Source organism: Rattus norvegicus, chromosome 16 (genome assembly GCF_021556685.1).
Source record: "Rattus norvegicus strain SHRSP/BbbUtx chromosome 16, alternate assembly SHRSP_T2T, whole genome shotgun sequence".
Classification (NCBI taxonomy): Eukaryota; Metazoa; Chordata; class Mammalia; order Rodentia; family Muridae; genus Rattus; species Rattus norvegicus.
This window is the reverse complement of record NC_141549.1, coordinates 38,727,766-38,742,145: the sequence shown is the minus strand read 5'-3', so window position 1 is coordinate 38,742,145 and position 14,380 is coordinate 38,727,766. Positions and strand designations below refer to the sequence as shown.

At 40.2% G+C, this 14,380-nt stretch overlaps 2 protein-coding genes and 1 long non-coding RNA gene across 4 annotated transcripts in view; 1 reads left to right on the top strand and 2 right to left on the bottom strand.

Annotated features, from left to right (window-relative positions):
• Positions 1 to 14,380, bottom strand: part of Erich1 (glutamate-rich 1) — a gene marked incomplete at its 5' end in the record, with an annotated part of 52,793,804 nt that overhangs the window by 44,922,218 nt on the left and 7,857,206 nt on the right.
• Positions 389 to 14,380, bottom strand: part of Galntl6 (polypeptide N-acetylgalactosaminyltransferase-like 6) — a 1,235,193-nt gene continuing 1,221,201 nt past the window's right edge. For both annotated transcript variants that reach the window (NM_001436575.1, NM_001135756.2), the window contains one exon: positions 389 to 3,595. In NM_001436575.1, coding sequence (NP_001423504.1) covers positions 3,428 to 3,595 — 168 coding nt within the window. In that variant the 3' untranslated portion in view covers positions 389 to 3,427. The remainder of the gene's footprint in view (positions 3,596 to 14,380) is intronic.
• LOC148000524 (uncharacterized) overlaps positions 3,137 to 14,380 on the top strand; it is a 26,065-nt gene continuing 14,821 nt past the window's right edge. The window contains exons 1-3 of one of the 2 annotated variants that reach the window (XR_015639793.1): positions 3,137 to 3,402; positions 6,550 to 6,694; positions 6,818 to 7,069. This is a non-coding gene — a long non-coding RNA (uncharacterized LOC148000524). The remainder of the gene's footprint in view (positions 3,403 to 6,549; positions 6,695 to 6,817; positions 7,070 to 14,380) is intronic. The other variant, XR_015639794.1, reaches the window with a different exon arrangement.

Here is a 14,380-nt window from a genome sequence, read left to right as displayed (position 1 = left end):
ACTGATGGACAGCAGGCTTTAGAATCAAAGTGTCAGTGTTTCTTTTGATGGATCTGCTGCCTTTATAGAGGTGGGCTTTCAAGTACGAGATTCCTTTTTGCTCTTTTCTTATAGATAGTTCTAGAAGGATTAAAATAGGGCCGGGAATACAGTTCAGAGCACTCACCTCGTACGCTCAACACCCTAGGTTCAATTTCAAACACGGAAAAAAAAAATGTAAGTTTTCCATGTGAAGATACGACGCATACTTATATTTTGACAGCTACTTTTAAAAAGGTAGAATTGCCACTGGAAAAAAAATGGTGTCAAGTTGACATCGGTTTCATTTTTCTTAAAGAAAAGTAGAGATAATGGGGCTAACACTTCTTTTTCATTGACTGTGAGTCCATTTTGCATTATGTGTTATTCATTTATTGTATAAAGTTCTATGTTATCAATTCACAAAATAGTCCTAGAGCTTGCATTATTCACTGGGGCTTCTGATAGAATGAATACATTTAAAAACAGTCATGTGATTCAATTCCTATCCGTAAATAACAGCAGACACAGAAGCCGGTATATCATTATTGCCAAGGTTCTCCTCCAGCCTTGAAAAAGGATGAATCATACTCTTAGTTCCCAACATGAAACATCATGTTACAGCATCATTTTTTTCCACTGTAAATACATGAAAGGGTTTTTAAAATTAATTATTCTCTTACTTCCACCAGAACTGTCTCTTATGATGGAGAAATAGCAAAGTCTGTGATGCATTAACTTTATATCACCCCTCATTCTGAGGAAAGAATATATGGGCGCTACCATCGAACTCTTCAAAGAATTTTACTCCCACGAACAATAGTCTTTCTGAGGACTCTTCTATCCCTCTTGCTAATTGAAAGTGCAAACCTACATAGTTTTATGCTTTTCAGATTGTGTATTTCAAGCAAGTGGAAGCTTGCCCTCCAGTGGTATAGGAAACACCTTTTCCAATGTGCTTTACTGGGCAGGGCTCTGCCCTCCCCTCCTAGGGGCAGACTCCCCAGGCTCCACCTCATCCGTACATTCCCACTGTGCACACAATTAACGACTGGCCCCGAGTTCGAAGTTTCAATTTCGGATTTAATGTCCCAAGCTTTCATTCTGTGTTTAAAGAAAAAAATATTTTTTAAATACTGTTTAATATAGATTGATCACTGTGTACCTCTCTAAAATGCTGTAGCACTTAGGGTAGGGCCTGGTGAGTTAGCCATAACTATCGCATCCTAAGAGATTACTACAAATCTGTGCCTCCAGGGTGCGCAACCCAGGGTGTGTCTTTGGTACAATTGTAAGTAGCAATCAATTGTTTAATGACATAATGTGAGTTTTTATAGAATCATCTGTGTCTCCAGTCAGATTGGTCTCGGAACATCTGAGATAAATCCTTCTTCACTCCTTAGAGATGTTCTGCACACAGGATAATTTCTCATTATTGATTTTCTCCACTATGCATCTTAACTGTGTCAAGATCACTTGACATACACAAAAGATCTCAGTGACAGTCTGTTTAAGAACAGCTTTTTGGAAGAATGCTTGAAAAAATTATCAGTAAAGATACTGACGTAATCCTTCCCCAATTCTTAGCAGGGTCGTCTAATGTATGTTTTGATTAGGGTTAGAGGACAGAAAATGATCTTGCACATTTTCTAGAAGATATGTCATATACTAGGCTTCTGAATAATTGGGCATCTGAGGGAAGGACAGGAGTGAGGCGTCCAGGTGATGAGCCCACCAGAAGCTGGGCCTCTCTGGACTTTTCATACTTACTTTAAAAACAGAGTAAACAAGAGAAACAAAATGAACAACAACAGAAAAGGTAGACTCTTCTGCATCTTCCTGTCCTGGAACTTCAGTGATCTATGTCCAAAATACATAGATCATCTCAATGTATATATTTTTATTAACAAGGAAACGATCTCAAAAGGCAGTAAAAGCAATGTAGGAACAAGCTGGACTCACAAGTAGAGACTATATAGCAAGTGTGGTTTTCCCCTCTAAAGATGGATCTTCATTCCTGCACTTTCTTCTCCTCACTCCATCATTATGGAAAAGGGAAAATTTATTTTAAGGTTTAAATATCTAATTTAGTTAGTTTTGAAGTTACTTCTCTTTTTGATACCCCTGAAATATTATCCATTAACAGAAAATGGCATCAGAAATGTAATCCCTTTTTGGGCTTCTGAATAAAACAATACCATTATTATCCATAAGAGGGAGGGGCTTCAAAACTAATCATTAAATAACACCACTCTTAAAGTTCCCCAATTAAACAGAATTAAAGTGAATGAGGCCATTTCCACATCACTTGGAGTGAAGATTTATTTAAGATAGACTAAACAAATTACATGGAGCCCACTCCAATACCTTCTTTAATAAAAATTATGACTGGACAAACATCAGATTTTTATTTAAAAATAATAGAAAAGTAAAAATAGATTTCCCAGGGAAATTTCTGCCCTAACTTGTGTGCATGTTGTGTGTGTGTGTATGTGTGTGTGACTGTATGTGTATGTGTGTGAGTGTATGTGTGTATGTGTGTGTGTGTGAGTGTGCGTGTGTGTGAGTGTGTGTGAGTGTATGTGTGTGTGTGTGTGTGTGTGTGTGTGTGTATGTGTGTGGGTGCTTGGGATATTTTGTTGCTTATGTGAAATCTTTCTTTGGAGTAACCTGGTAGCATAGGTTTTGTTGGTCTGTTTTTGTTTCTAACTGGATTCATCTAAGGTCACTGGATTAGAACTTCAGCTAATTGGTGAACCATGAGCTCTAATGAACCATGACAGATAACATGGGCCTTTGAAGGAAAAGAGTATGTGTAGATGAGAGTATGTAGTGTAAGTTTTCAACGTCATGTACCCTTGTTTAAAGAGAAGACAAAAGGAAAGAGAAAAATGGCATGAGCACTCTAAAATCATCTGCAGCACTTGAAAGGGTTAAACCTGCTTAACCCACTCTTAGAGAATGGCACCAAAGAGTACAGCTCACCCCTTAAGCGTGGCTAGTTCTAGACCTGTGGTAGCCTCAGGTTGCCAGAGCAGTCATGCGCTCTGTTTCCACCCCCCTCCCACCCGATTAATAGGATCCATTCATAGCTACTCACTACTGCAGGATTTGACCTGAGAAATGCTAGGGTTGATTAACTCAGCAGTCGAGGTGAAAGTTCCTAAGTAATCTTTACCCTTGGCCAGCAAGGGAACTGCTAGTCTCAGTTCTCAGAAGCAGCTGGTGAGGATCTCAGCCAAGTTCTTCAGATGCAGGAACTTCTCCCGGACAGCCTACGTCAACATGGCCTTCACACGTCTTTCAACCAGGCTTCCTGGATCTAGGAAATGTTATTCCTGACTCCTTTGATCCAGATGCCTGCAACAACACAGTTCACAACCTGTAGGTAATCGCTCTTCTTTCTTTTCTAGGAGATGGCATAATGGCTAATTTTTTCTAAAACAGTCATGTTGATGTGTTCAAACATCCACTGCTGAGTCTCGGACAGAGGGTCACATCTGGCCATGAAAACCTTCTTCTCTGCAGGGTTGCAGTCCATACAGCTGTTGCTCACGGGATGGAATAATGTTCTGTCCTGGATGGGTTAGAGAAAGGGAGTATAAAATGCATGGGAAATGCTACAGCCCGAAGTGTATACATGTAAAATATGTGTTTATATTTGGATATATATTCAGAGTCTAATTAAGATAGCTCTCAAGTCAAAGAATATCAGAGTTCAAAGGATCCATAACTCCCCAGGCAATTTAATCTGACACAAAAATTCATTGATTCTTTTTTTTTTCTAAAAAGAGTGATTTGCTCATTTCTTGTTTGGTGGTGAGCGTTTGCTGCATGTTCAGCTGCCGACAAGTATAAAAAGCTTCTTCTAGCCATTTGGATAAAATATGACATTTATACACACACACAAACACACATACATATACCACACTATAATTGAGAGAAAAGCAAATAATAAACAGACATATCTAAAACAACTGAAATTCTTCTTATCTTGCACTGGTTGTCAATTGCAAAAGACAAAAGAAATCCTTGTTGAAATGCCAGGCACTCTGCTGTTGTCTGTGGAAGATAAATGAAGGGGTGGGGACAAATGCCACATGGGTAATAGCTGGGTAAGTCAAATTTGTTATTGGTCAAGGGTCGGTGTCTTCAGTCTAATATCAATGGATGTTGGGGGAGCTTAGATAACATTATTCTGATGATTTTGTTTAAAGGAGAAGAGGTATCGTGCACTTAAAAGCCCATAAAAAACAAACAAACAAATACATAAATAAATCACCCAACTACTTGAGACAGTTTACAGCTCAGTGAATAAAAGGTGCTCACTTCCGGGGCACAAAGTTTAAGTCCTGAGCAAGCTCAGATTCGACACACCCCTTTTTATTGTGCATCTAAGAGTGACAGTAAAGTTGAAAGGAAAGGACTCTGACTTAGTATCAAATACTCACTCATACCATGTTTGTGATTGTTTTTTAAAAGTGTCTATAGTCTGAGAAAAGGTCCCCACATCACCATTTAAACTTATCCTCAAGTCGTGTTCTAGGGTTTAGCTTAGTTTGGGGATCTGCTTGTTCTGGTTGCTTTCCTTCAAGGTAAATGTACAGCACTTTAAGGATTAAGAGTTTCTTAGCCACCCTTTGTAAACATTTATGGGTTCCTGGGTTTTAAGACTCAATTAAGCCAATATTTAATGTCCTTGAGGGATCCGGATGTTTGCAGGAAGGGAAAGGAGAAATAAGGAAGGAGAAAGGCAACACGTGGCCGTTTGATATGTTTCTATCTTTGGTGTAAACAAAGGACTGAAACTAACACAAAGATTTTTTTTTTATTCTACTCTTTAAAGTGGTGTGAATTTTGCTTTCTGAACCTCAGAACACTTCCTGGGAAACTCCCCTCCTTTGTGGGGAGACAGCATATTCTAGGAAGATGGTTTTGAGGGCTCCTGGCATTTCTCCCAACAGTCACTGTGGCACTTTGGGCAGCGGTGTTTCTTCTTTATCCCCACATCCCCTCTGGCATTTCTCATCACCGTTCCCTCTCAATTTCCTGCAACTTACCTACATAGAGTCAATATATTTTATTAGGTTTTCAAACAGCCTTTGTGGCTTTACATTTCTGTATAATATGCCAAGAACCAAATCCATTCAAACTGAGGGCATTCTAGGCAAGTGCTCTACCACTGAGCTATATTCCAAATCCCTTCAGATAACATCGTTTAATGTTTTTACATTGATTTAGTGTGCACTGTGTGTGTGCAGGGTGTGTGTGTGTGTGTGTGTGTGTGTGTGTGTGTGTGTGTGTGCGTGTTTGCCACAGTGTGTGTATGAAGGCCAGACAACAGTGTGCAGGATTCAATTCTCTCATTCCACCATGTGGATACAATGGATGAAACACAGGTTGCCAGGTTTGGTGGCAAGCGCCTTTACCTGCTGAGCCTTCTCATGGGCCCCTCAAAGAACATTCTTAAATTTATCATGTCTAGCATCATTTCTGTATGACCAGCTAAATTCTAACTTGCTCTATTCCATGAACATGGACTTCCTTCCAAACTTTATTTCCTGCATCTCTCTTCCTACTATCTTTATGAACAGCTCATGCATAAATACAGACGCCCCAGTTACCCCTTAAAAATGTGCACTTCCTTGAAACCAAACTTCAGTAATGAAAATGAATATTCTCTGATTTCTTATCCCCATCAGCCTGTGTGTGCTCACATGGACACAAAGGCCAAACTAGAGTTCCCAAGTACTCTATTTTTCTGAGCATTTGTTTCTGAGCCATAAGTTGATGGTAGTTCCCCAAACCCTCGTGGGGACACATGTTCTGACCAATACACGTGCACTCACGGGTACAGCCAGGCATGCTCTGCAAATTTAGTGGGATGGGAACAATCCAGAATATGTTTCTTGTGCTTGTACTTTGTGTCCTTTTAGGAGTTGAAAATTGGAACGATTTGTATCTATCTTCATCAAGAGGGTGAAATAGTTGCACCCCAAATTCTTTCCCTGTCACAAAACAGAATGAGCACTTTGTTCCAAAGTTCACCCGTGACAGAGACAAATGACAGGGCGTTAAACTAGAAGCCCTTCCTAATATCCAGTAGATCAACTGATTGCTCTCTGGCTACAGACTGAACTCAGTTCACCCTTGTCTTTGGAGTGCCCAGCAAGGCCACAGAGATGAAGCTTCTGGGAACACTTTCAGCCTTCAGCAGACTACACCTCTGTCCCTTTTGACCTTGCAGGGGGCCCATAACTGCCATTTATAGGCTACTCCTGGGCCAGACTTTTGGGTTACTGAATGTTTTTATCGATGTGTCTGCTAGCCGAGATTAAGTCAGTGGAGTGAGTAATCATCCTCTGGATATGTTTTTCCTACCGTGACAACCCTCTTCTCCTCTGCCCTTCATCCCATCAGTCATGGCTGTTAAGAGAATGTGGAATAGACTTGGGAGTATTTGGAAAGTGTGATGGCCATGACAATCTTCTGTAAGTGATGATTGATGTTCTGTCTTTGCTTTTGCTCTAGGTCCAGTGCTGACAAAAGGAATGGCGTAGCCTTGGCTGTTCAATGTCACCTTACATCGCTTTGTCTATGATATCGTTGGGCAGGAGGGTGTCTAAGGATTCCTGAACTGCCCTTCAAATCAATCAGTGCATGCAGACAAGCAAGGGTAGGACTGTTTGTATAGTTCACTGAAAGCCACACTACTTCGAGGCAGGCTATAGACTTGAGTGGCCTTTGTGTGATACCTTGTGTGTTCTCACATCTGTCCTATTCTTTCCTATTCACATAGAGTCTGAGATTTACAAGAATGAATGAGCTGTATGAGACATTCGAGCCTGGGCTTGGGGTCATGAGAGACCCAGATACCAAAGACATAAAGGGACATGTGCACGCATACATCACAGGAAGAAGACCCGGGAAACACAATGTGCTGCACCTGGAGAGGCAGCCCAGTCCAGGGGAAAGGCCTGAGATTTGTGGCTGCACAGGGAGCTGGATGAATTCTAGTCAACCACTGGCTCACTGTTTGCCTTTGGAGAAGGTACTAAGTTCTATGCACCTTGTTCACTTACTTGGGAATGTAGATGGTTGTACCCGAGTCCCTTACGGAGGAGGAAATGTAGAATTGCTGGCTCAGTGTCTCACATACAAGGAACTGTGCAATAGCTTCCCCTTCCCCTAATTTATTTTTAGTCAGAAAGCGTCCCCAGCTCTAAAAATCAGAATGTACTAACCATCTGGTTAGAGCCTTTTCTGAAATCGTGGCGAAATAAAGCTTTATAAAGTATCCTGACTCAATCGGTTACCCACGTTGTACAACAGTACCTCCCACGGAAAACGAAAGGATTTAGGAGACAAAGGGAACCAATGGCTATCAAGTCAGGTTGTCCGGAAACTACAGTCAGAGTTTTGGCTGGTCTTCATCTTTAGCTTGAGAAATTACTATCCATTCAGGTTTGGGGCTTTCCAGAAGAGAGAATAATCAGGTAGGTGGGTCTTCTGAATCCATTATTCAGACAGGCTGATTAAGTTCAACAGGTATTTATAAAGTGCCCTTTATATTTTGGTTATTGTCAGGGAAGAGACATTCATAGAAATATAACCTAAGTTGTATCTTCTAACCCAACAAAAAGAGATCAATAGGTGCATAATAGGTGTTTGAAGCAGAAAAATGTCAGTGAAGTGTAATGTAAATGACAGTGAATATTAAATAACACATCTCTTCCCCCCCCTCCAACTCTTCAGCTCCACCTTCCCTTCCCCTGCCCAATCACCAACTCTCGCCTTTATTTTACAAGTTAAAATGGGGAGAAAGTTCTGATGAAGTCACCTGAATACATGATTCACTCCTCATCCTAGGCAGCCCCTCTTGGGGAAGCATAATTAGCATTAAATACAAACAGCTTCAGGGCAACCCACATCCACTATCTAAGTTTTTATCATCTATCTATCTATCTATCTATCTATCTATCTATCTATCTATCTATCTATCTATCTATCTATCTATCCATCCATATATCTATTAATCTTTATCTACAGCACATCTTCTTTCCATCTTTTGGCAGGCACTTAGGCTGATTCTATTTCTTGGCTACTGTGGAGAGGACCACAGTAAACATGGTGATATGCTGACTTAATACCCTTTGGGTATATAACCAGAGCAATAACACTTGATAATGTAGTAGTTACATTTTTAGGTGTTTTTAAAAAGATTTATTTATTTTATGTATGTGAGTACACTGTTGCTCTTATCAGACACATCTGAAGAAGGCATCAGATCCCATTACAGATGGTTGTGAGACACCATGTGTTTTTGGGAATTGAACTCAGGACCTCTGGAAGAGCAGTGAGTGCCCTTAACCACTGAGCCATCTCTCTAGTGCCACAGTTTTGGTTTTATTAGGACCCTCCATATGTATTTTCACAGTAGATTGGCTAATTTGCATTCCAGCCAACAGTGTTAAGTTGTTGTCTTTGTCCTCGCAAGCATTTGTTTTGTGGATGATAGTCATGTTGACTTGGATGATGGATGAGAGAGAATCTCAGTGAAGTTCTGATTTGCATTTCTCTGGTGGCTGAGGATCATCATTTATGAACATTATTTTGTAAATTTATTGGGATTTGTACTTTGAGAAGAATCTATTGAATTAATTTGCCTGTTTATTGCTTTGATTATAATTTGCCTTTTTGGTGTTTTACTTCTTGAGTTCTTTATCTTTTGCAGATATTAATCTTTCATACATGAATAACCAGCAGATTTTCTCTCATTTTGTAGCATGTCTCTTTACTCTGACAATTGTTTCCTTTACTGTGCAGAAGCTTTCTAACTTGATGCAATCCATCAGTAGCAGCTCTTGCTGTGTTCGGGGTTATTGTAGTCCTAGTCCACTGCCTATGCCTAAGTCATCAAGTGTTTTCTCTGTACTCTTCTCTAACCACTTCAAAGTTTCGGGACTTACATTATAGTCTTAAATTTTATATAGAGGGGCGTAGACAACAAATAATCTAGATAATAAATTTGATAGTACATAAACACAGGAAAATCAGGATAGCCTGAGTTGAGCAGGAAGCAGAAAGAAAGAGAATTCTCCATTCAGGTGCCCAAGGGAAGCAATGTCCAGAGGAAGTGACAGCCAGAGCAGACTTACTAAGCACACCTTCATGGGTCGATAGTATAAGGGAACCAGAATGACAGAGGTGGTGGAAGAAGTGGTGGAGTGCTAGCTAGATCAAGTTATAGTGCCCAGAAATTCTTTGGCATCACCAGAACACAGGGAACATTGTATGGGCTTTAGATGGCTAGGTCTGAGAGGCAGCCATGAAGACATTGGTGCAATTCTAAGACGTAGGCACTGGGGAGTAGTCACTGGAGGATTTGAACTCAGGATATGAAGGAGGAAGGCATTGGGTTACACCAGGAGAAAACAGAGGCTTCATCAATAATCTACGTTTGAGCAGATACAGAGGCAAGCTGGGGGTAACCAGGGCCATGATCTGAAGGTTATTTCCGGTATTTGAGAAGTCGAATGCACATAGCGTTATAATTAATGGGCTGTGGGGGTTGTGATAGAGGGAGGAGGTGAGAGACTGAAGCAAAAGCAATTCTGAACTGGGAAAGTAAAAGATGAACCTGACTAGGAATGGGAATGATCTGCTTTCTGTTTTAGATATATTAAAGCTGAAGATGTCTGTAGGATGTCCAGAAGGACGTGGATGTGTCCATATACAATAAGTAATCGGTTAGACAAGATAGCGAAGTAGCGTGTGTGTGTGTGTGTGTGTGTGTGTGTGTGTGTGTGTGTGTGTGTGTGTGTTTTGAAAACATGAATTTTAGATCAACATATGTTCATATGTTGAAAGTGGATACTTTTATAAGAGAGAACTCCTTTAGAGTCAATGTCTCTAGTGTCTGATATGGAGAGAATGAAGGCATTACAGCATAAATTTTTAATTTGGGGTTGTCCCTGGCAATGATTTTTGTTGTTTATTTAGATTGTCAGATATTCATTTCCTTTTAATCTTTAAAGTGAGTTCTATAGAAAGGAGGAAGGAATAAGATATAAAATTGTAAGATCTGCATTGTTGCCTTTGCAAGGTTGCAGAGATAAATAAGATTGATGATATATGACCATCTTTTGAGTTCTTGAAGGGAGAGAAATCAGTTCTTAGTTTTACTGATGACTTCTGAGAAAATATAAATAACTTCTAAACAGATGTTTTTGGACTTTTTCCTTGGTAGGTCAGACTTCTCACAGATGTTGGTCTCATGCATTACTGATTTATTTGGTCTCCGAGAAATGAAGCCTTTGAGTGTTCGTAGTGTATGTGCTGAGACATGCTGGCTATAGCTGCTTCTTGGCTGGTCCTCTCTCTCATACTGTATTCACCCCCTATGCATAGGGTGTGCAAGGCATATCCTCAGCTCCTCCAGCCAGAAAATTCCAGTGTGTTGGGTCCCTACTCTCCAATGCTAATTGAATGATTTCTTACTTAACTAAATTCATAGTTGAACTTGTATTGTCCTGTACAGTTCTGCCACTGCACAGATATCTGGCCTCATAGTTCATCATGTTCCTTAATGGTATACATTTCAGGCAGCTTTTCTTTCTTCTTTGTAGAAAGCCAAGATTTTGCCTATCTCAATGTATGGGAGAAATTGATTCATTAATGTATATATAATGTATTATATATAAAATCTCTTTCTGTACCACTTTTATCATTGTCTAATTTCTACTCATTCTTTCGGTTTTCTCTCAAACATCATTCAGAGAAGTTTTCCCAATGCCTCTGGCCTGTGTAGTGCTCGGTGCTTTATGTCATATTATGCAGTGTCTTCATTTAAGTTTTAGGGGCCTTTTTTTTTAAGATTTATTTTTTGCATATGAGTACACTGTCGCTGTCTTCAGACACACCACAAGAGGGCATCTGGCACCATTACAGATGGTTGTGAGCCACCATGTGGTTGCTGGGAATTGAACTCAGGAACTCTAGAAGAGAAGCAGTCAGTGCTTTTAACCTCTGAGCCATCTCTCCAGCCCTTTCATTTAGGTTTTAATTGCTGACTAAAGCAACATGGGGAGGAAAGGGTTTGTTCAGCTTATGGTTCTACATCATAGTTCAACATCAAAGAAAGTCAGGACAGGAACTCCAGCAGGGTAAGCACCTAGAGGCAGGAGCAGATGCAGAAGCCATGGAAGGGTGCTGCTTACTGCTTTGGTCTTCATGGCTTGTTCAGCCTGATTTCTTATAGAACTTAGGACCATCAACCGAGGGATGGCACCACCCACAATAGCCTAGGCCCTCCCCCATTAATCTAATTTGAAATGCCCTACAGGCTATCTTATAGAGGCATTTTCTCAATTGAAGCTCCCTCCTCCCTGATAACTCTAGCTTGTATCAAGTTGACATAAAAGTAGACAATACATACTTTGAACCATATGTATGTATGTATGTATGTATGTATATATGTATGTATGTATATATATATATATACGTATGTATATGTGTATTACTTCTGAACTCAAAGATCTTCATGTAGGGGAAATATTGTTCCAGACCTCTTTACTTCTGTCCATATCTCTTACGTCCTCGCACTCAGTCCATCAAGAGTCTCCTGAACATGGCACCTTTGCTTCCTGCATACCTGTGAGTCATATGGTGCTAACTGCTGTGTCCAGATCTCCTCATTTCTCCTCTCTTAACCACCTCTTGATAAACCAGAGTGTGGAAAAACAGGAATGCACTCAGCAAATATGAATTAAGCCCTATTGTGTGCCACATGTCTCTTGGTTCCCATGAATAAAGTATAGACACACCAGTGCTTTTGTGAAATTCCTCTTCTACTATTTTATCTGTGAATAGGGGAAATAGTACAGAAATGTATGGTATAGAAGTACAACTAAGGCAATATGTTTCTCTCTACACCAATTTGGGATCTTAAAATCAGGTCAGAAGATAGCTTGCTGAACACATGGATAACAATAGCTCACATTAACCCAAGTCTTCTGTGCCACACTCTAAGTGCAATGAATTTTTATTTAATTGTTGAAATAACTATTGAAGGTAAATACTATTATTTTCATTTTGTAACAAGAAAATAGAGATAACAGAGGAAGCTTTCAACTCCAGAGCCAAGATGCACAGTGGAGCTCATGACTCAAATGGTAGCTCCTGAACCCCAGGACTCTGAGCTTGTGTCCTTAATGTCTTAAGTAGAACTGCATCTCTCTTTTTGCCTGAGGCAACTAGCAGTCTGGCTCCATCTCCATGTCTGTTCAGACAGGAAGGGGTGTCCTCATTAACAATATCATGAGTCTTCAGAGCTCCTAGCACCCAGATCTGTTTCCAATTGGTTATCTAGATCCTGACAAGCACTAGCCTCAGCCTTATGTAAGAGGATAGTCTTTGATAGTGTCTTTGTAGTTCAGAGTAATGCAGTGTGGCAGTTAAACACATTAGGGAAATATTAAGCAATGGGTTTGTTGTTAAGCTGAAATGGAGCATCAGAACACTGTGTCAGCCAACTGGCTTCAGATAGGCAAAAACCACAAGAGAATGATGGACTATTTGAAAGGTTCTCTTCCCTGCTTTGAGAACAACCCTTAGCCTGTTCTCCAAGGTCCTTTCAGATGAGCATGATTTGCCTTCAGCTTTGAGTAAAAGCTTAAGTAGAGTGCTTCTAAAACTGATTTCTGCGTGAGAGCACCAGTCGAGTAAATATATGCTTCCCTGTGGCTAATCCTCCTTCTACCAGATTGATTGCTGAAAATAGTTACACCTCTCTACACTGCCACTTCCTGCTGGCACAGGGTATACTAGTGGATGTTGTGTTCTCAGGACAACATAGCTTCGTTGCTTAGTGAAAGGATGGCCCTTCTGGCAGTTAGACTTGCCCTGTTCTGATAAGATAGCTAGGTTGTCATTTGGACCCAAAGACTTCTTAGGGTCCAGTGACTCCATCATTGGAGTCCATTCACTCTGTTACACAGAAGTGGCTGTGGCAGACATTGTGCATCTGGTTTTTGACAAACGGTTTGAAAGTCTTTGTTTTTTGTACGAGAAGCTGGAGGACAGTGACACAGGTGATATCATTAGTATTAGGCAAATTTGTATCTTGTTAAGGAAATCCCTTCAAACAGTGCTCATCAATCACTCAGTGACACAGGATTTATGATAGGGCTCAGTTAGTGAATTTGGGCCTTGGGCTCAATGAACTCAGATGAAAGCATTGCATGTGTGTTGATTCAACTGGAAATGGGAAAACAGTATTCAATTCAATTCAATTGCTATCAAGTTGGGTCAAAGAATCGAAATCAAATTGGGGTAAAATTTGAATTTCAGAATTTTTATTTCTACTTTTGGGGTATGCTGCTAATGAACTTGGGACCTGTACATTATAGGAAACTGCTCTATTATTAAGCTAACTCCCAGCCCATGAATCCTATTCAACAGAACCAAATGGCTAGCTACACAAGTACAAATGATGAATTCTACAGGTAGAAGATGAGAGAGATGGAAGGTAGCGAAGAGAGAAAGGTTATTATTATTCTTTTAAATGTTAAGAGTGAATTAAATAGCCAAGTGTGTGAATTAAGTGAGAAAATCAACTCAGGCTAAGTTAACACTGGTTATAGCAAAAGATGATAGATGCTTAAACAAAGGGTGGTCAGTCACCCACTCTGTTTCCATGGTCAAAGCAGACTTGTAGTTTTCTGCTCTTTTCTGGCTGGTATGCTTTTATCCAGGACTCTCTAGAGCAGTGCTTCTCAGCCTTCCTAATGCTGTAACTCTTTGATACAGTTCCTCATGTTGTGCTGACCCCAACCATAAAATTGTTTTCATTGAGTGTGATTTTGCTTCTGTTATGAATCACAATGAAAATAAACGTTTTCTGGTGGTCTTAGGTGGCCCGTGGGAAAGGGTTGTCAACCCACAAAGGAGCTGTGACCCACAGGGTGATGCTGCTCTAGATGGGATGGCTAGAAGAATCTGGAAACTAAGTGATCACATCAGAAGTAAAGACTAACAACCAGGCAAACATTATCAAAAATTTTAATTTGTCTTGAGCAAAATGGATTAAGCTTAATCACTAGAGTACTACAAGTCAGGAAAGAGCTTTGCAACAACGGGGACAGTTAGAAATGAAGGGGCTGATCTGGAAGACCGTTCAGTGATGACCATACATTTTAGGATATTGAAAGTGCTCCATAAATCAGAGTCAGGGTAAAACTGCCTTCCTTGTCTGTTAACTTATTTGGGAGCGTTATATTCATCTGGGGCCCTAAGTCACTATCTAAAAAGAACTCCTTAAAATAGCACCCCCATGACCTCCTATCTGACATCACTGGACCAC